General features: G+C 48.8%; 1 protein-coding gene across 1 annotated transcript in view; it reads left to right on the top strand.

Annotated features, from left to right (window-relative positions):
* PPP2R5B (protein phosphatase 2 regulatory subunit B'beta) overlaps positions 1-11,575 on the top strand; it is a 39,851-nt gene extending 28,276 nt beyond the window's left edge. The window contains exons 6-13 of the mRNA XM_070951575.1: positions 957-1,016; positions 2,262-2,370; positions 2,495-2,548; positions 4,695-4,745; positions 4,872-4,991; positions 6,883-7,010; positions 8,858-8,959; positions 11,172-11,575. Of these exons, the coding sequence (XP_070807676.1) occupies positions 957-1,016; positions 2,262-2,370; positions 2,495-2,548; positions 4,695-4,745; positions 4,872-4,991; positions 6,883-7,010; positions 8,858-8,959; positions 11,172-11,301 (754 nt within the window). The 3' untranslated portion in view covers positions 11,302-11,575. The remainder of the gene's footprint in view (positions 1-956; positions 1,017-2,261; positions 2,371-2,494; positions 2,549-4,694; positions 4,746-4,871; positions 4,992-6,882; positions 7,011-8,857; positions 8,960-11,171) is intronic.
* Positions 11,576-14,007: the final 2,432 nt, after the last annotated feature.

Genomic DNA, 14,007 nt, shown 5'->3' with positions numbered 1-14,007 from the left:
CAGCCAACATGCTTTAAGAAGGGTGGACTTCAACTCCCAGAATCCCCCAGCCAACATGCTTTAAGAAGGGTGGACTTCAACTCCCAGAATTCCCCAGCCAACATGCTTTAAGAAGGGTGGACTTCAACTCCCAGAATTCCCCAGCCAACATGCTTTAAGAAGGGTGGACTTCAACTCCCAGAATTTCCCAGCCAACATGCTTTAAGAAGGGTGGACTTCAACTCCCAGAATTTCCCAGCCAACATGCTTTAAGAAGGGTGGACTTCAACTCCCAGAATTCCCCAGCCAACATGCTTTAAGAAGGGTGGACTTCAACTCCCAGAATCCCCCAGCCAACATGCTTTAAGAAGGGTGGACTTCAACTCCCAGAATTTCCCAGCCAACATGCTTTAAGAAGGGTGGACTTCAACTCCCAGAATTTCCCAGCCAACATGCTTTAAGAAGGGTGGACTTCAACTCCCAGAATTCCCCAGCCAACATGCTTTAAGAAGGGTGGACTTCAACTCCCAGAATCCCCCAGCTGGCATGCTTTAAGATGAGTGGACTTCAACTCCAACCTTCTGGCTAGGGAATTCTGGGAGTTGAAGTCCGCCCATATTAAAAGATGCTAGGTGGGGAGTTTTGGGATTTGAAATCCATATATCTTAAAGCATTCTGATTGTGGAATTCTGGGAATCTTGAAGTATACTAACTGGGGAATTCTGGAACTTGAAGTCCACCCATTTTGAAGCATGATGGCTGGGGGATTCTGGGAGTTGAAGTCGTAAGGGTGAAAAACGATCATAAGTCACTTTTATCAGCGCCTTCGAATGGTGGGTAAACAAGTTGCTATAAATATCGGACCTACCTGTTGTGTTTTGAGAAGGTGAGGATGATGGGAAAAGGGAAGATCTTTGGGGAAGACAGTGACGAGAATAAAACCCTCCCTGTTTCTTCCTTTCCTTTCCCCCCAACAGGTTTATCTACGAGACCGAACATTTCAACGGAGTGGCTGAATTATTGGAAATCCTTGGGAGGTAAATCTTTCCCCATTCTTTAAAGCAGGGGTCTCCAACCTTAGCAACTTTAAGACTTGGGGACTTCAACTCCCAGAGTTCCTCAGTCAGGAGAGCATCTCTGAAAGGAGGGCCCTCTAGTCTCCGGTCGAAGACCTTTAGCCAAGGAGAACTTGCCATTTCATGTGGCAGTCTGTTCCACAGGCTGCCGTTCTATATAATTCCTTCCTCACCCGGATTTCTTCGAACCGTCGTTTAGTTGTGCGGTGGCGCAGTGGTTAGAGTGCGGTACTGCAGGCTATTTCTGCCGGCTGCCTGCAGTTTGGCAGTTCGAATCCCACCAGGCTCAAGGTTGACTCAGCCTTCTGTCCTTCCAGGGTGGGTAAAATGAGGACCCAGATTGTTGATGGGGGCAAGAGGCTGACTCTGTAAACTGCTTAGAGAAGGTTGTAAAAGGGATATAAGTCTAAGTGCTTTTGCTAGAGGTGTAGGGTTTCCTGGAGGGGAGGGAGGGAAGGAAGGAAAGAGAGAGAGAGAAAGTAGGAAAGAGAAAGAAAGAGAGAGAGAGAGAGAAAGAAAGAAAGAAAGAGAGAGAGAGAGAGAGAGAGAGAAAGAAAGAAAGAAAGAAAGAAAGAAAGAAAGAAAGAAAGAAAGAAAGAAAGAAAGAGAGAAAGAGAGAGAGAAAGAAGGGATGGGATGGGATGGGATGGGATGGGATGGGATGGGATGGGATGGGATGGGATGGGATGGGATGGGATGGGAAGAAAGAAAAGAAAAAAAGAAAAGGGAAGGAAGGAAAGAATGAAAGAAAAAAGAAGGAAGGAAGGAAAGAAAGAAAGAAGGAAAGGAGGGGATGGGATTGGATGGGAAGGAAAGAAAGAAAACTGGAAGGAAGGAAAGAATGAAAGAAAAAGAAAAGAAAAAAGAAGGAAAGAGAAAGGAAAGGAAGGGATAGGATGGGAAGAAAAAAAGGAAGGAAAGAAAGGAAGAAGGAAAGAAGAAGGAAGGAAGGCAAAAGAAAATTGTAAAACTGGAGATTAAATTCTTAAATTCATCCATCTGAATGTTTTTCAACCTCTGAGAAATTCTGGCCAGAGAATTCTGGGAGTTGAAGTCCACTCATCCAAGCCGCTTCGTTGGGAAGCCCTGATTTAGCTCCCCCGACACCGATATAAGAAATTGGCTGCTGCAACAACAACAACCCTGCAGGGATGACCTTCCCTCCCTTAAAACCCCCCTCCCCCCTCCCCCTGGCTTCTCTTTCAGCATCATCAACGGCTTCGCACTGCCCTTGAAGGCGGAACACAAGCAGTTCCTGGTGCGGGTTCTGATTCCGCTTCACTCCGTCAAATCGCTCTCCATTTTCCACGCCCAGGTGAGCCTGGCAGCGCCTGGCACCCAGCAACCCCGGGGGTGGGTGGGTGCCGGAGATGAGCCCTCGGGGCGCTCCGGGGTTCAGAGAGGCTCCTCACCTCCTCACCCGGATTCCTCTCTTGCAGCTGGCCTACTGCGTGGTCCAGTTCTTGGAGAAAGACGCCACGCTGACCGAGCACGTAAGTCTGGCCTTTGCAAGGGGCAGGGGGGCAAGCAACGGGGCAGGGGGCACGGCTGCAGTGGGGGGTGGGGGGGTGAGATTTGGCAGCGGGGCAGCAGCCCTGGGTGCGAGAGGCACCTTCGAACAAGAGCCAGAGTTTTCTTTTCGCTCGTTCCTTGCGTTTCTAGAGCTGCCCAACCCCACTAAGTGAAAAATTCCAAAAATTGGCTTAAAATTCCAATATTTTTCCTCTTCTTCTCTCTCCCTCTCTCTCTCTCTCTCTTGAATGATAACATCTGTCCCAATGCAATTCTAGGGCTCCATTTTATGGTGATAATATGGTTTTAATCTGAATTTAATAGGTTATCTCTCATATTTTATTGTCCACTTATATATATATTTATTTATATATATTTGTCTTCTTAAGTTTTCGCGGGTGTGCATATGCAAAAAATTAAAATCTCGGGTGATTTCCCGCGTCATTGTAAATATATTGGTTAAAATATTTAAAATTCTGGTTAAAATCCCAGCTTAAAATCTTCTAAAAATCCTTACAGAGCACTCTGCAAGGTCCTTTAAAATCTCAGCTAAAATCCTACCAGTACTTTAAAAAGTTTTTCTTATAGCAACGTTATTTATACATACATACATATATATATATATATATATATATATATATATATATATATATATATATATATATAGCTCCACAATTGAGCAATTTCACGCAGAGGTTTTTTTTTTTTTTTTAATTGAGACATTTTTTGTTAAGTGAGACATTTAAGTGAGTTCTGCCCCGTTTTACGACCTTTCTTGCCTGAGTTGTTAAGTGAATCGCTGCAGTTGTTAAGTTAGGAAAACGGTTGTTAAGTGAATCTGGTTTCTTCGTTGACTTTGCTGGTCAGAAGGTCGCAAAAGATGATTACTGGGACACTGCAATCGTCATAAGTACGAACCAAATAGGAGCCAAGCCTCTGATTTTTGATCATGTGACCATGGGGAGGCTGCAACGGTTGTAGGTGGGAGAAACGGTCATAAGTCACTTTTTTTAATGCCATTGCAACTTTGATCACTATCAATCAGAATAGAGCTTGAAGGGACCTTGGAGGTCTTCTAGTCCAGCCCCCTGCTCAGGCAGGAAAGCCCTATACCATTTCAGACAGGTGCCATCCAGTCTCTTCTTAGAAACCTCCAGTGATGAAGTAAGTACCCACAACTTCTGGTGGCAAGCTGTTCCACTGGTTAATTGTCTTCACTGTTAGGAAGTTTCTCCTCAATTCCAGGTTGCTTCTCTCCTGGATGAGTTTCCATTCATTGTTTCTTGTCCTGCCCTCAGGTGCTTTGCTTAAAAAGTTTGGGTTAAAAATGGTTTTAGTTTTTTTTAACATTAAACAGATGGTTGTAAGTTGTAATATACTATATATATTTTCTTATGCTATAAGAAAATATTATACTATATACTATATTATATAAGAAAACTTATACTATATACTATATTTATTTGAGAGAGAGAGAGAATATAAGATGTATGTATGTACCGTATTTCCTGAAAATAAGACTAATTGGAAAATAAGCCCTAATGCGTCTTTTGGAGCAAAAATTAATATAAGACCTGGTCTTATTTTCGGGGAAACACGGTATATATGTAGTGTGTATGTGCGTGACCATTTCTCCCATCTACAATAAGTGTGTGTAGTCCTCAACTTACAACCATCCATTTAGATATAGATATATATGTATGTATGTATGTATGTATGTATGTATGTATGTATGTATGTATATGTCTGTGGTGAAATCCAATTTTTTTTACTACCGGTTCTGTGGGTGTGGCTTGGTGGGTGTGGCAGGGGAAGGATATTGCAAAATCTCCATTCCCACCTCACTCGGGGGCCAGCCAGAGGTGGAATTTGCTGGTTCTCCAAACTGCTCAAAATTTCTGCTACCGGTTCTCCAGAACCTGTCAGAACCTGCTGGATTTCACCCCTGCTCTATGTCTACGTATGTATGTATATAGATATATACACATAATACACACGCAAGCCCACATATTTGCTGACGCTCTATTTAAACTAAATATGAATATCGGCGATTTCATGACCTCTACAGATGCCGTACGCTCAATACAAATCAATCAATCAATCAATATTTTCTCTTTTCTTCGGCAGGTGATACGGGGCCTGTTGAAATACTGGCCAAAGACTTGCACTCAAAAAGAGGTACCGAAGGGCTGGGCAGGGGGTGGGTGTTGTTGCATGCATAGAGAGGGGTCAGGCCCCGCAAGGGCATCAGCCAGAGGGTCTCCCCCTCCCTTCATCCCCTCCTTCTCCCCCCTTCCCGATCAGGTGATGCTCTTGGGGGAAATTGAGGAGATCCTGGATGTGATCGAGCCCTCGCAGTTCGTGAAGATCCAGGAGCCGCTCTTCAAGCAAGTGGCGCGATGCATCGCCAGCCCCCACTTCCAGGTGCTTTGGGGAGGAGGGGGCGCCGAGCAAAAAGGGCGGGGAGGGGGAAACCATCTTTGTGGTCGTCCTCCACTTACGACTACAAATGGAGAGGGAGTTTCAGTTACCAAGCCATGCGGTCGTTAAAGCAAGTCATCCAGTCACCGGGACTGCATTTTCACAACCAGTTTTACTTCGGTCGTTAAGTGAATCGCATGGTTGTTCAGTGAATCACGTGGTCGCTAAGTGAATCTTGCTCCCTCCCCAATTGATTTTGCTTATGGGAAGCCAGGTAGTGTTGTGACCCAGGCCCAAGTAGTTAGTATTAAATACAAACAGTTCCAAAAGAGCCTTGGTAGTACAGTGGTCTAAGGCACCCTGTTATTAAGCTGGTTATTAAGACCAGCTGCCTGCAATTTCTGCAGGTTCGAATCTCGCCAGGCTCAAGGTTGACTCAGCCTTCCATCCTTTCTAAGGTAGGTAAATTGAGGACCCAGTTTGTGGGGGCAATAAGCTGACTTTGTATAAATATACAAAAGGATGAAGGCTGTTGCTTAGCGCATTGTAAGCCGCCCTGAGTCTCCGGAGAAGGGCGGCATATAAATCAAATTAAAATAAAAAAAATAAATAAAAAAGAAAGAAAACAGCTGAGAAGTAACTCCTTCTCAGCGTCGTCCAAACTAAATGAAAGCAAATTCTTCAAAACACCATTCCATAGTTTATCACCGACCTTGGGATAATTAGGCAAACTGCCAAAGGCTTCTCTTGGCAAAAGCTCAGAAGCAGAAGACGCCGACAAGAAATGAATACAGTGAAACAAGAAGCAATTCTCTCAAATGGTTGTTTTCCAACAAAGAGCCCAAGAGCCGTTGCTGGTCTTTTAAGCCTTATGGGAGGGGCTAATCATCTCTTGGCCTTACTCCTGAGTCGTCCTCTCGGCTTTAGCTGCTCCTGCCTTCTGGCAGCTCTTCTCATACGTGCACTAGGAACAGGCTCCTCCTGTTCCTCTGCCTCTCTACTGTCAGCCTCTGGAGGTTCCAGAGTCCACGCATCACTCCCCGATGGCCCCGGCCCCATCTCTGCGTCCGACGCAGAGCCCTCGTCCGGGCCTTCTCCAGCCTCCAGGACTGGCCCATGTTCTTCCTCAGCCTCATCGCTGTCCGGCTCTGCCGCAGCTCCGCAGGCTGCTGGCGGACCACAACAGGTAGGTGGTTTGCGACTGTAATACGCACAATTGCCAATTGGGATGAAATGTGATCCGATGACCGAAGGGGAGAAGTTGTGACAGTTGTAACTTTGAGGATGGGTCATAAGTCACTTTTTCTGAGATCGTCGTAACTTTGAACCATCGTTAAGCCATTGGTCATAATTCAAAGCCCGCCTTACAGGTAGTCCTCGACTTGCAGCCGTTCATTTAGTGACCGTTCGAAGTTACAACGGCGCCGAAAGAAGTGACTTACGACCGTTAGTCACACACTGATGACCGTTGCAGCCTCCCCGTGGTCACGTGATCAAAATTCATGCGCTTGGCGACTGACTCGTATTTATGACGGTAGCAGTGACTTGGGGTCACGGGATCCCTTTTTGCGACCGTCGGACAAGAAAAACCAACGGGGGAAGCCAGATTCACTTAACGACCAGGTTACTCACTTAACGACCACAGTGATTCACTTAACCACCGTGGCCAGAAAGGTCGTAAAACGGGGCAACAGTCACTTAACAACCATCTTGCTTAGAAGGGGAAACGGGGCAAAGTTCAATAAATGTCTCACTTAACAACTGAAAATTTTGGGCTCGATTGTGGTCGTAAATCGAGGACTGCCCAGCTTGAAGGCGGCTGGGTCAGGGACTTTTTAAATGGGCTTTTGAATCTTCACGGCTGTTGCTCTGTGCCCCCCCTCCCCAAAAACAGGTGGCTGAACGGGCACTCTATTTCTGGAACAACGAATACATCCTGAGCCTGGTGGAGGACAACTGTCACACGGTGCTGCCCACCATCTTCGGCACGCTCTACCGCGTCTCCAAGGAGCATTGGAACCCGTGAGTCCGGCAGGCACGGCACCGGGGAGGACTTGGTCAGAGAACGAGGACTTCCTCAGACTTCCCCAAAAGTTAGAAAACTTACCTGGGAAAAAGCCAGGGGTGAAATGCTCCCAGTTCGGACCGGATCGCCCGATCTGGTAGCGATGGCAGCGGGTGGTTCGGAGAACCGGTAGCAAAAATCCCTGCCTCCCCCCCCCACATGCCCAGCTGAGCTGCGCGATCATCAGATGTTTTTTTTTTTTACTTTTAAAAGTATTTTTTCTACAACCTCTTCGGCCGAAAAAATGCTTTTAAAAGTAAAAAAAAAAAAGCCTCTGATGATCACGCAGCTCAGCTGGGATCGTCAGAGGCTTTTAAAAGACGGTTGTAGAAAAAATGCTTTTAAAAGCCTCTGACGATCCTAGCTGAGTTGCCTGATTGGCAGAGGTTTTTAAAAGACAAAAAAGCCTCTGCCAATCAGGCAACTCTTCATTGAAGAGGTTGTAGAAAAAATGCTTTTAAAGGTTTTTTTTTTTTAAAGTTGGCCACGCCCACCCAGTCACATTACCCACCCACCCCCCAAGCCATGCCCACAGAACTGGTAGTAACATAGATTTCACTACTGGAAAAAGCCCACTTCCCACTCCAGGAAATTACAACCTGGTATAGGTTGTCCTCTCGGTGAGTCGGAATGGGACAACTCGCTGCAGCCAACTCACCATGGGATGATCCAAGAATTCAATTTAGTTATTTCAAATAATTTTAAAAATATTATAATTTTGGTCATTCGCATTTTATTTTGTCCCTCCTTTGGCATCCTTAATGATTCTATTCAACTACTTCTTCAATGTTTGTGTGATTCTTGTCCCACAGTGAGTTACCCATAGCGAATTGGCCATGAAGAGTTGACCATGGCTAGTTGGCTACAGTGAGTTGTCCATGAAGAGTTGACCATGGCTAGTTGGCTGTGGTGAATTGGCCATGAAGAGTTGACCATGGCTAGTTGGCTGCGGTGAATTGGCCATGAAGAGTTGACCATGGCTAGTTGGCTGCAGTGAATTGACCATGAAGAGTTGACCATGGCTAGTTGGCTGTGGTGAATTGGCCATGAAGAGTTGACCATGGCTAGTTGGCTGTGATGAATTGGCCATGAAGAGTTGACCATGGCTAGTTGGCTGCAGTGAGTTGTCCATGGTGAATTGGCCATGAAGAGTTGACCATGGCTAGTTGGCTGCAGTGATTTGGCCATGAAGAGTTGACCATGGTTAGTTGGCTGCAGTGAGTTGTCCATGGTGAATTGACCATGAAGAGTTGACCATGGCTAGTTGGCTGCAGTGAATTGACCATGAAGAGTTGACCATGGCTAGTTGGCTGCGGTGAATTGGCCATGAAGAGTTGACCATGGCTAGTTGGCTGCGGTGAATTGGCCATGAAGAGTTGACCATGGCTAGTTGGCTGCGGTGAATTGACCATGAAGAGTTGACCATGGCTAGTTGGCTGTGATGAATTGGCCATGAAGAGTTGACCATGGCTAGTTGGCTGCGGTGAATTGGCCATGAAGAGTTGACCATGGCTAGTTGGCTGTGATGAATTGGCCATGAAGAGTTGACCATGGCTAGTTGGCTGTGGTGAATTGGCCATGAAGAGTTGACCATGGCTAGTTGGCTGTGGTGAATTGGCCATGAAGAGTTGACCATGGCTAGTTGGCTGCAGTGAATTGACCATGAAGAGTTGACCATGGCTAGTTGGCTGTGGTGAGTTGGCCATGGCGAGTTGTCGTAGTTGTAAGACTGTAGGGATGTTGGGCCTCCCCATGTGTCCCAGGTTCGTTTGTTCTCACCTCCCCGTCCCACCTCTCTTCCCAGGACCATTGTGTCCCTGGTCTACAACGTCCTCAAGACCTTCATGGAGATGAACGGCAAGCTCTTCGATGAACTCACTGCCTCCTACAAGGTGGAGAAGCAGCAGTAAGTGGGTTTGTGCGAGGGTGTGAACTGTTTGAGTGGGGGTGAGGAGATGAGGGTGGGGAATTCCGGGAGTTGAAGCCCACAGGCTTTCAAGTTACAGATTAACCGAGTTGGAAGGGACCTTGTAGGTCATCTAGTCTAACCCTCCGCCCAAGCAGGAGACTCTACACCATTTCTGAGAGGTTGCAGTCCAGTCCCTTCTTGAAAGTCTCCAGTGATGAAGCTCCCACAACTTCGGAAGGCAACTTCTGTTCCATAGGTTGATTGTTCTCACGGTCAGGAAATTCCTCCTTATTTCCAGGTTGAATCTTTCCTTGTTCGGTTTCCATCCATTGTTCCTTGTCTGGCCTTCGGGGGCTTTGGAGAATAGCTTGACCCCCTTCCTCCTCTCTGGGGCAGCCCCTCAAATATTGGAAGATGCTCTCCTGTTCTCCCCTGGTCCTTCTCTTCACTAGACCAGCCAGGCCCAGTTCTAAGCTTGGCTTGCTTTTGTCAATAGGGGATGGAATTGGCATCTTGTACAAAGGCAGCCCATTGAGCTAGTTAATGGTTCAGTCAACTATCACAGAATTGCGGAGTCAGAAGGGATGGCAAGGATAAAATACAGAATAACAAGAGTTGGAAGGGGCCTTGGAGGTCTTGTAGTCCAGCCCCCTGCTCAAGCAGGAGACCCTGTCCCATTTCAGACAAATGGCTTGTCCAGTCTCTTTCATAAAAGCCTCCAATGATGGAGCACCCACAACTTCTGGTGGCAGGCTGTTCCGCTGGTTAATTGTTCTTGCTGTCAGGAAATTCCTCCTTATTTCCAGGCTGAGTATGCAAGAAAACCGGCTAAACTACTCTTAAGACTCTCTCTCTCTCTCTCTCTCTCTCTGTATGTGTGTGTAAACCTCCAAAGTCAGAAAACATCAGGAAGTTTTTAAATAGTCGCCTCCTTGGGCAGGGGGTTAGACTAGAAGACCTCCAAGGTCCCTTCCGACTCTGTTGTTCTGAAATGCAATCTAGTAAACTCCACGTTAGACAGGTCATTTAGGTCAGCGGTCCCCAACTTTTGTGGCTTGGTGGCCCGGCTGGAAGCGGGAGAGAGGGGGAATCAGGCAGCACGAGTGGCGGTCCAGTGTGTGCCCACGTATACATGTCACGCATGTTGGGCCGTTTGCATGCGTGCCCATACATGCCAGCCTGTTGCTCGCATGGCCTGGTTCTGAATTGGCCATGGGCCAGTAGTAGAACGCGGCCCGAGGGTTGGGGACCCCGATGTAGATATAGGGGGGCGGTTGGCCAAATGGCTGTCCAGTCTCTAAAACAGGGGTCCCCAACCTTTCGGACCACTAAATCCATAATTTTAAATCCCATGGATCACTAGTATGATCTGCCTAATGACCGGGTGAGCGGGCGTGGCTAGGTGGTCATGTGACTGGGTGGGTGTGGTCAACTCGATGTCACTCACATTGAGGGACGCCTCGCCGGCCTCTGCTCGCCCCTCCCCTCCTCGCCCGGACTCCTTAGGGCCCCAACAGGAAGCAGTTGCTGGAGCTAAGTAGCCACCAGGAGAAAGAGTTGGCAAAACAGCTCAGTTCAAATTGGATCTGGCCGAGAAGGAGGCTCAGCAGGAGCACCTCACTGAGGACTAGGAGCTTAGGCTTTCCAAGCAGAGGGAAGACCTGCAAGGCCAGGTACCGGCGCCTGGAGGCTCAGCGGGCTGAGAAGGTCAGCCAGTTCCAGGCCATGGTGCAGTCCCACTGGAACGAGGCCCTCCGGCTCTTCACCACCAGTGGCTCTTCCCTCCAGCCTTCGCCCAAAGCCCCACACCAGGAGGCCGAAGCAGACCCCCAAGTCGGAATTTCTGCCCCCCTCCAACCCACAGAAGACCCCGAAGGGGGAGACTCTCTGCAGCAACACAACCGTTCATTGCACGCATCCGTCCCAGGGGCCGTAGTTTGAGGACCCCTGATTTAGTGCAATATTAAAAAATGCAAATAATTTTTCTGCGGACCACCAAAATTTTCTCGCGGACCACCAGTTGGTGACCGCTGGTCTAGAAGATCTTCAAAGTTGCTCCCAACTCTTGTTAATTGTGTAATTCTGAATTTTGTCATTTTTCTGGGCACGTGGTGGGGGTGGTTGGGCGGGGGGGGGCAGGTGTTGAACGGGAAGCCTCCTTCTTTGCCCCTGACCCCCCCTCCTCCTCCTCCTCTTCCCCTCCCTTCAGGGAACTGAAGAAGGAGAAGGAACGCCAGGAGCTCTGGAGGCATCTGGACGAACTTCAGCTGCAGAAGCTCCAAGGCTTGGAAGAAGCCAAGATGAACCGCTTGAATTTGCAACGCACCCTGGCCAGCTAGGAGCCCCTCCTCCGCCCCTGGAAGTGACACCCCCACACCCACCCTCATGGGTGGTGGGAACGGTCCACCCGTCCCAGGCCGAGACAGCTGGTTCTCCTCCCCACACCCCTCCACATCGTGTGCCGAGTCGGATCTCCCGTCCTCGGCTGCCCCCCACCGTGAGGCCAGCCGGAACACCGAAGGATGAGAGTTTGGGGGGCCGGGCAGTGGAGGGGGGGGGCTGGGCTGCGATGCCCCCCCTCCTTGCCTAAAACTGATGGGCCTGTAAATAATAGGGGAGCCACAATCTTGCAAAGACAATTTGGGGGGGGGGGGAATGACTAACCAGGGTTTGTGGGTGGGTGAGGTGGAATGGGAGAATTGGAGTGCAATACCCAACGGGGAGGCGGGGGGACAGTGCTTCTCCCCCTCCCGTGGTCCTCCGGGGTAGGGAAAATGCGGGGGGGGCACTTAGTAGTGCAGCCCCCTGACTCACGGCTGTAGAGCCCCTCCTTGCCCCCTAAGCCCCCACGCTTCCTTCCCCAAAGGGCCAATCTCCTTGTTTGCGGGGTGGTGGGGAGCATGCCCTGCCATGGAAGAAGGGGGTGCCGCCCCGGGAGAGGCCCTGTGTGGTGGTGGGCTTGTGTGGAGAAAAAAGAATTGCTCCCCCCACCCCAGCAGTTTGTTAGTGTGGGTTTGCAGTTGTGTCTGGCTGGTTGTGTGGTTGTGCGCGCGAGAGAGAGGTTGCAGGCGGTCTTCACTATGTCCTCTGCAGCTCGGGGGGGGGGGAGAGGGGAAGGGGGGCAGGGCACATGGGGCAGTGAGGTGTCTGTGTGTGCCCCCTTCGGTTTTGTGTTCCTCAGAGGGTTTCAGAAACACACAGACACACACACAGGGTCAGAGCGAAGGAAAGTGTGCACATTGCGAGGGCCAAAGTAAGCGTATTTCAGTTCTCCACCTCTTCCTTTCTCCTCTCTGCTCCTTCTTCTCTTTCCTCCTCCTCCTCTTCTCCTCCTCTTTCCCTAGCTGCCTTCCTCCTCATCTTCCTTTCTCTTCCTCTTCTTCTCTTCCTCCTCCTTCTCCTCCTCCTCTTCTTTTTCTCTTTCCTCCTCCTTCTCCTCCTCCTTTTTCTCTTTCCTCCTCCTCCTCTTCCTTCCTCTTCCTCCTCCTCTTTCCTCCTCCTTTCTCCTCCTCCTATTCTTTTTCTCTTTCCTCCTCTTTTCTCCTCCTTTTCCTTTTTCCTCCTCCCCTCCTCCTCCTCTTCTTCCTCCTCTTCTCTGCCTCCCTTCTCTCTCCTTCCTCCCCTTCCTCCTTCTCCTTTTTCTCTTTCCTCCTCCTCCTCTTCCTTTCTCTTCCTCCTTCTCTTTCCTCCTCCTTTCTCCTCTTCTTTTTCTCTTTCCTCCTCTTTTCTCCTCCTCCTTTCTCCTCCTCTTCCTCTTCTTCTGCTCTTCCTTTTCTCTTTCCTCCTCCTCCTCTTCCTTTTTCCTCCTCCCCTCCTCCTCCTCTTCTCTGCCTCCCTTCTCTCTCCTTCCTCCCCTTCCTCCTTCTCCTCCCTGGGCTCCTGACCTTGGCGGAAGACATATTTGCTGGATAGGACAACTCAAAGGCGTTGCAGCAGGCTCTCTGCCTATCTCGCTTTGTGTGTGTGTGTGTGTGTGTTTGCGTGAGTGCCTGTTGTGCGTGTTTAGTACGCAGGAGAGTCATTCTCAGCCACCAAAATCTCATCGCAGGAGGGCAATGCAGGAAACCCAGCGCAGCAGCCTCTCAAGTGGTCCTTGCTGGGGAGGGCTCAGCATCTGGCTTGGGATGCTCAGAGACACCGAACATCTGGAAAGCTACCTGAAGTGGGGTCTTCATCCCCGCTGCACCTGCATGGGGACCGAGCGGAGAAGCATAAAAATAAAAAATAAAAAACACCCTAATTTTTATAGCTCCCAGTTGGAACCGCGAGGTCCTTGGTGCTCTCTGAGCTTGGTCAGTCTCTCTTGCATAGGTGTCACGATCCAACTAGGCCACATCGATGCTAGTCAATCTATCAGAATAGAGCCGGAAGGGACCTTGGAGGTCTTCTAGTCCAGCCCCCTGCTCAATTATACCATTTCCTAAGACAAGTGGCTGTCCAGTCTCTTCTTAAAAACTCCAGCGATGGAGCACCCACAATTTCTGGTCCACTGGTTATAGAATAGTATAGAATAGCAGAGTTGGAAGGGGCCTTGTAGGTCATCTAGTCTGACCCCCTGCTCAAGCAGGAGAACCTATACAATCTCAAGACAGTCTCAAAACCTCCAGCGATGAAGCACCCACAATTTCTGGTGGCAAGCTGTTCCACTGGTAAAATTGTCCTCACTGTTAGGAAGTTTCTCCTTAATCCCAGGTTGCTTCTCTCCTCGATTAGTTTCCATCCGTTGTTTCTTGTCTTCTGGTGCTTCGGAGAATAATTTGACCCCCTCCTCTTCTTTGGGGCAGCCCCTCAAATACTGGAATCCTGCTATCATGTTACCCCTAATTCTTCTTTTCTCTAGACTAGCCAGACCCAAATCCTGCAGCCATTCTTCGTACGTTTTAGTCTCCAGGTACTTTAATCATTTTAGTTGCTCTTCTCTGCACTTTTTCCAAAGTCTTAACATACAAAAAGGATGAAAGCTATTGCTTAACGCATTGTAAGCCGCCCTGAGTCTCCGGAGAAGGGCAGCATAGAAATCGAACCAATAAATCTTTTTTTATAAC

Source organism: Pituophis catenifer, unplaced genomic scaffold, assembly GCF_029215685.1.
Source record: "Pituophis catenifer annectens isolate HBS135680 unplaced genomic scaffold, rPitCat1.0.hap2 SCAF_10, whole genome shotgun sequence".
Classification (NCBI taxonomy): Eukaryota; Metazoa; Chordata; class Lepidosauria; order Squamata; family Colubridae; genus Pituophis; species Pituophis catenifer.
Note: the sequence above shows the minus strand (reverse complement) of the source record. Positions and strands in the feature narration are given on the sequence as shown.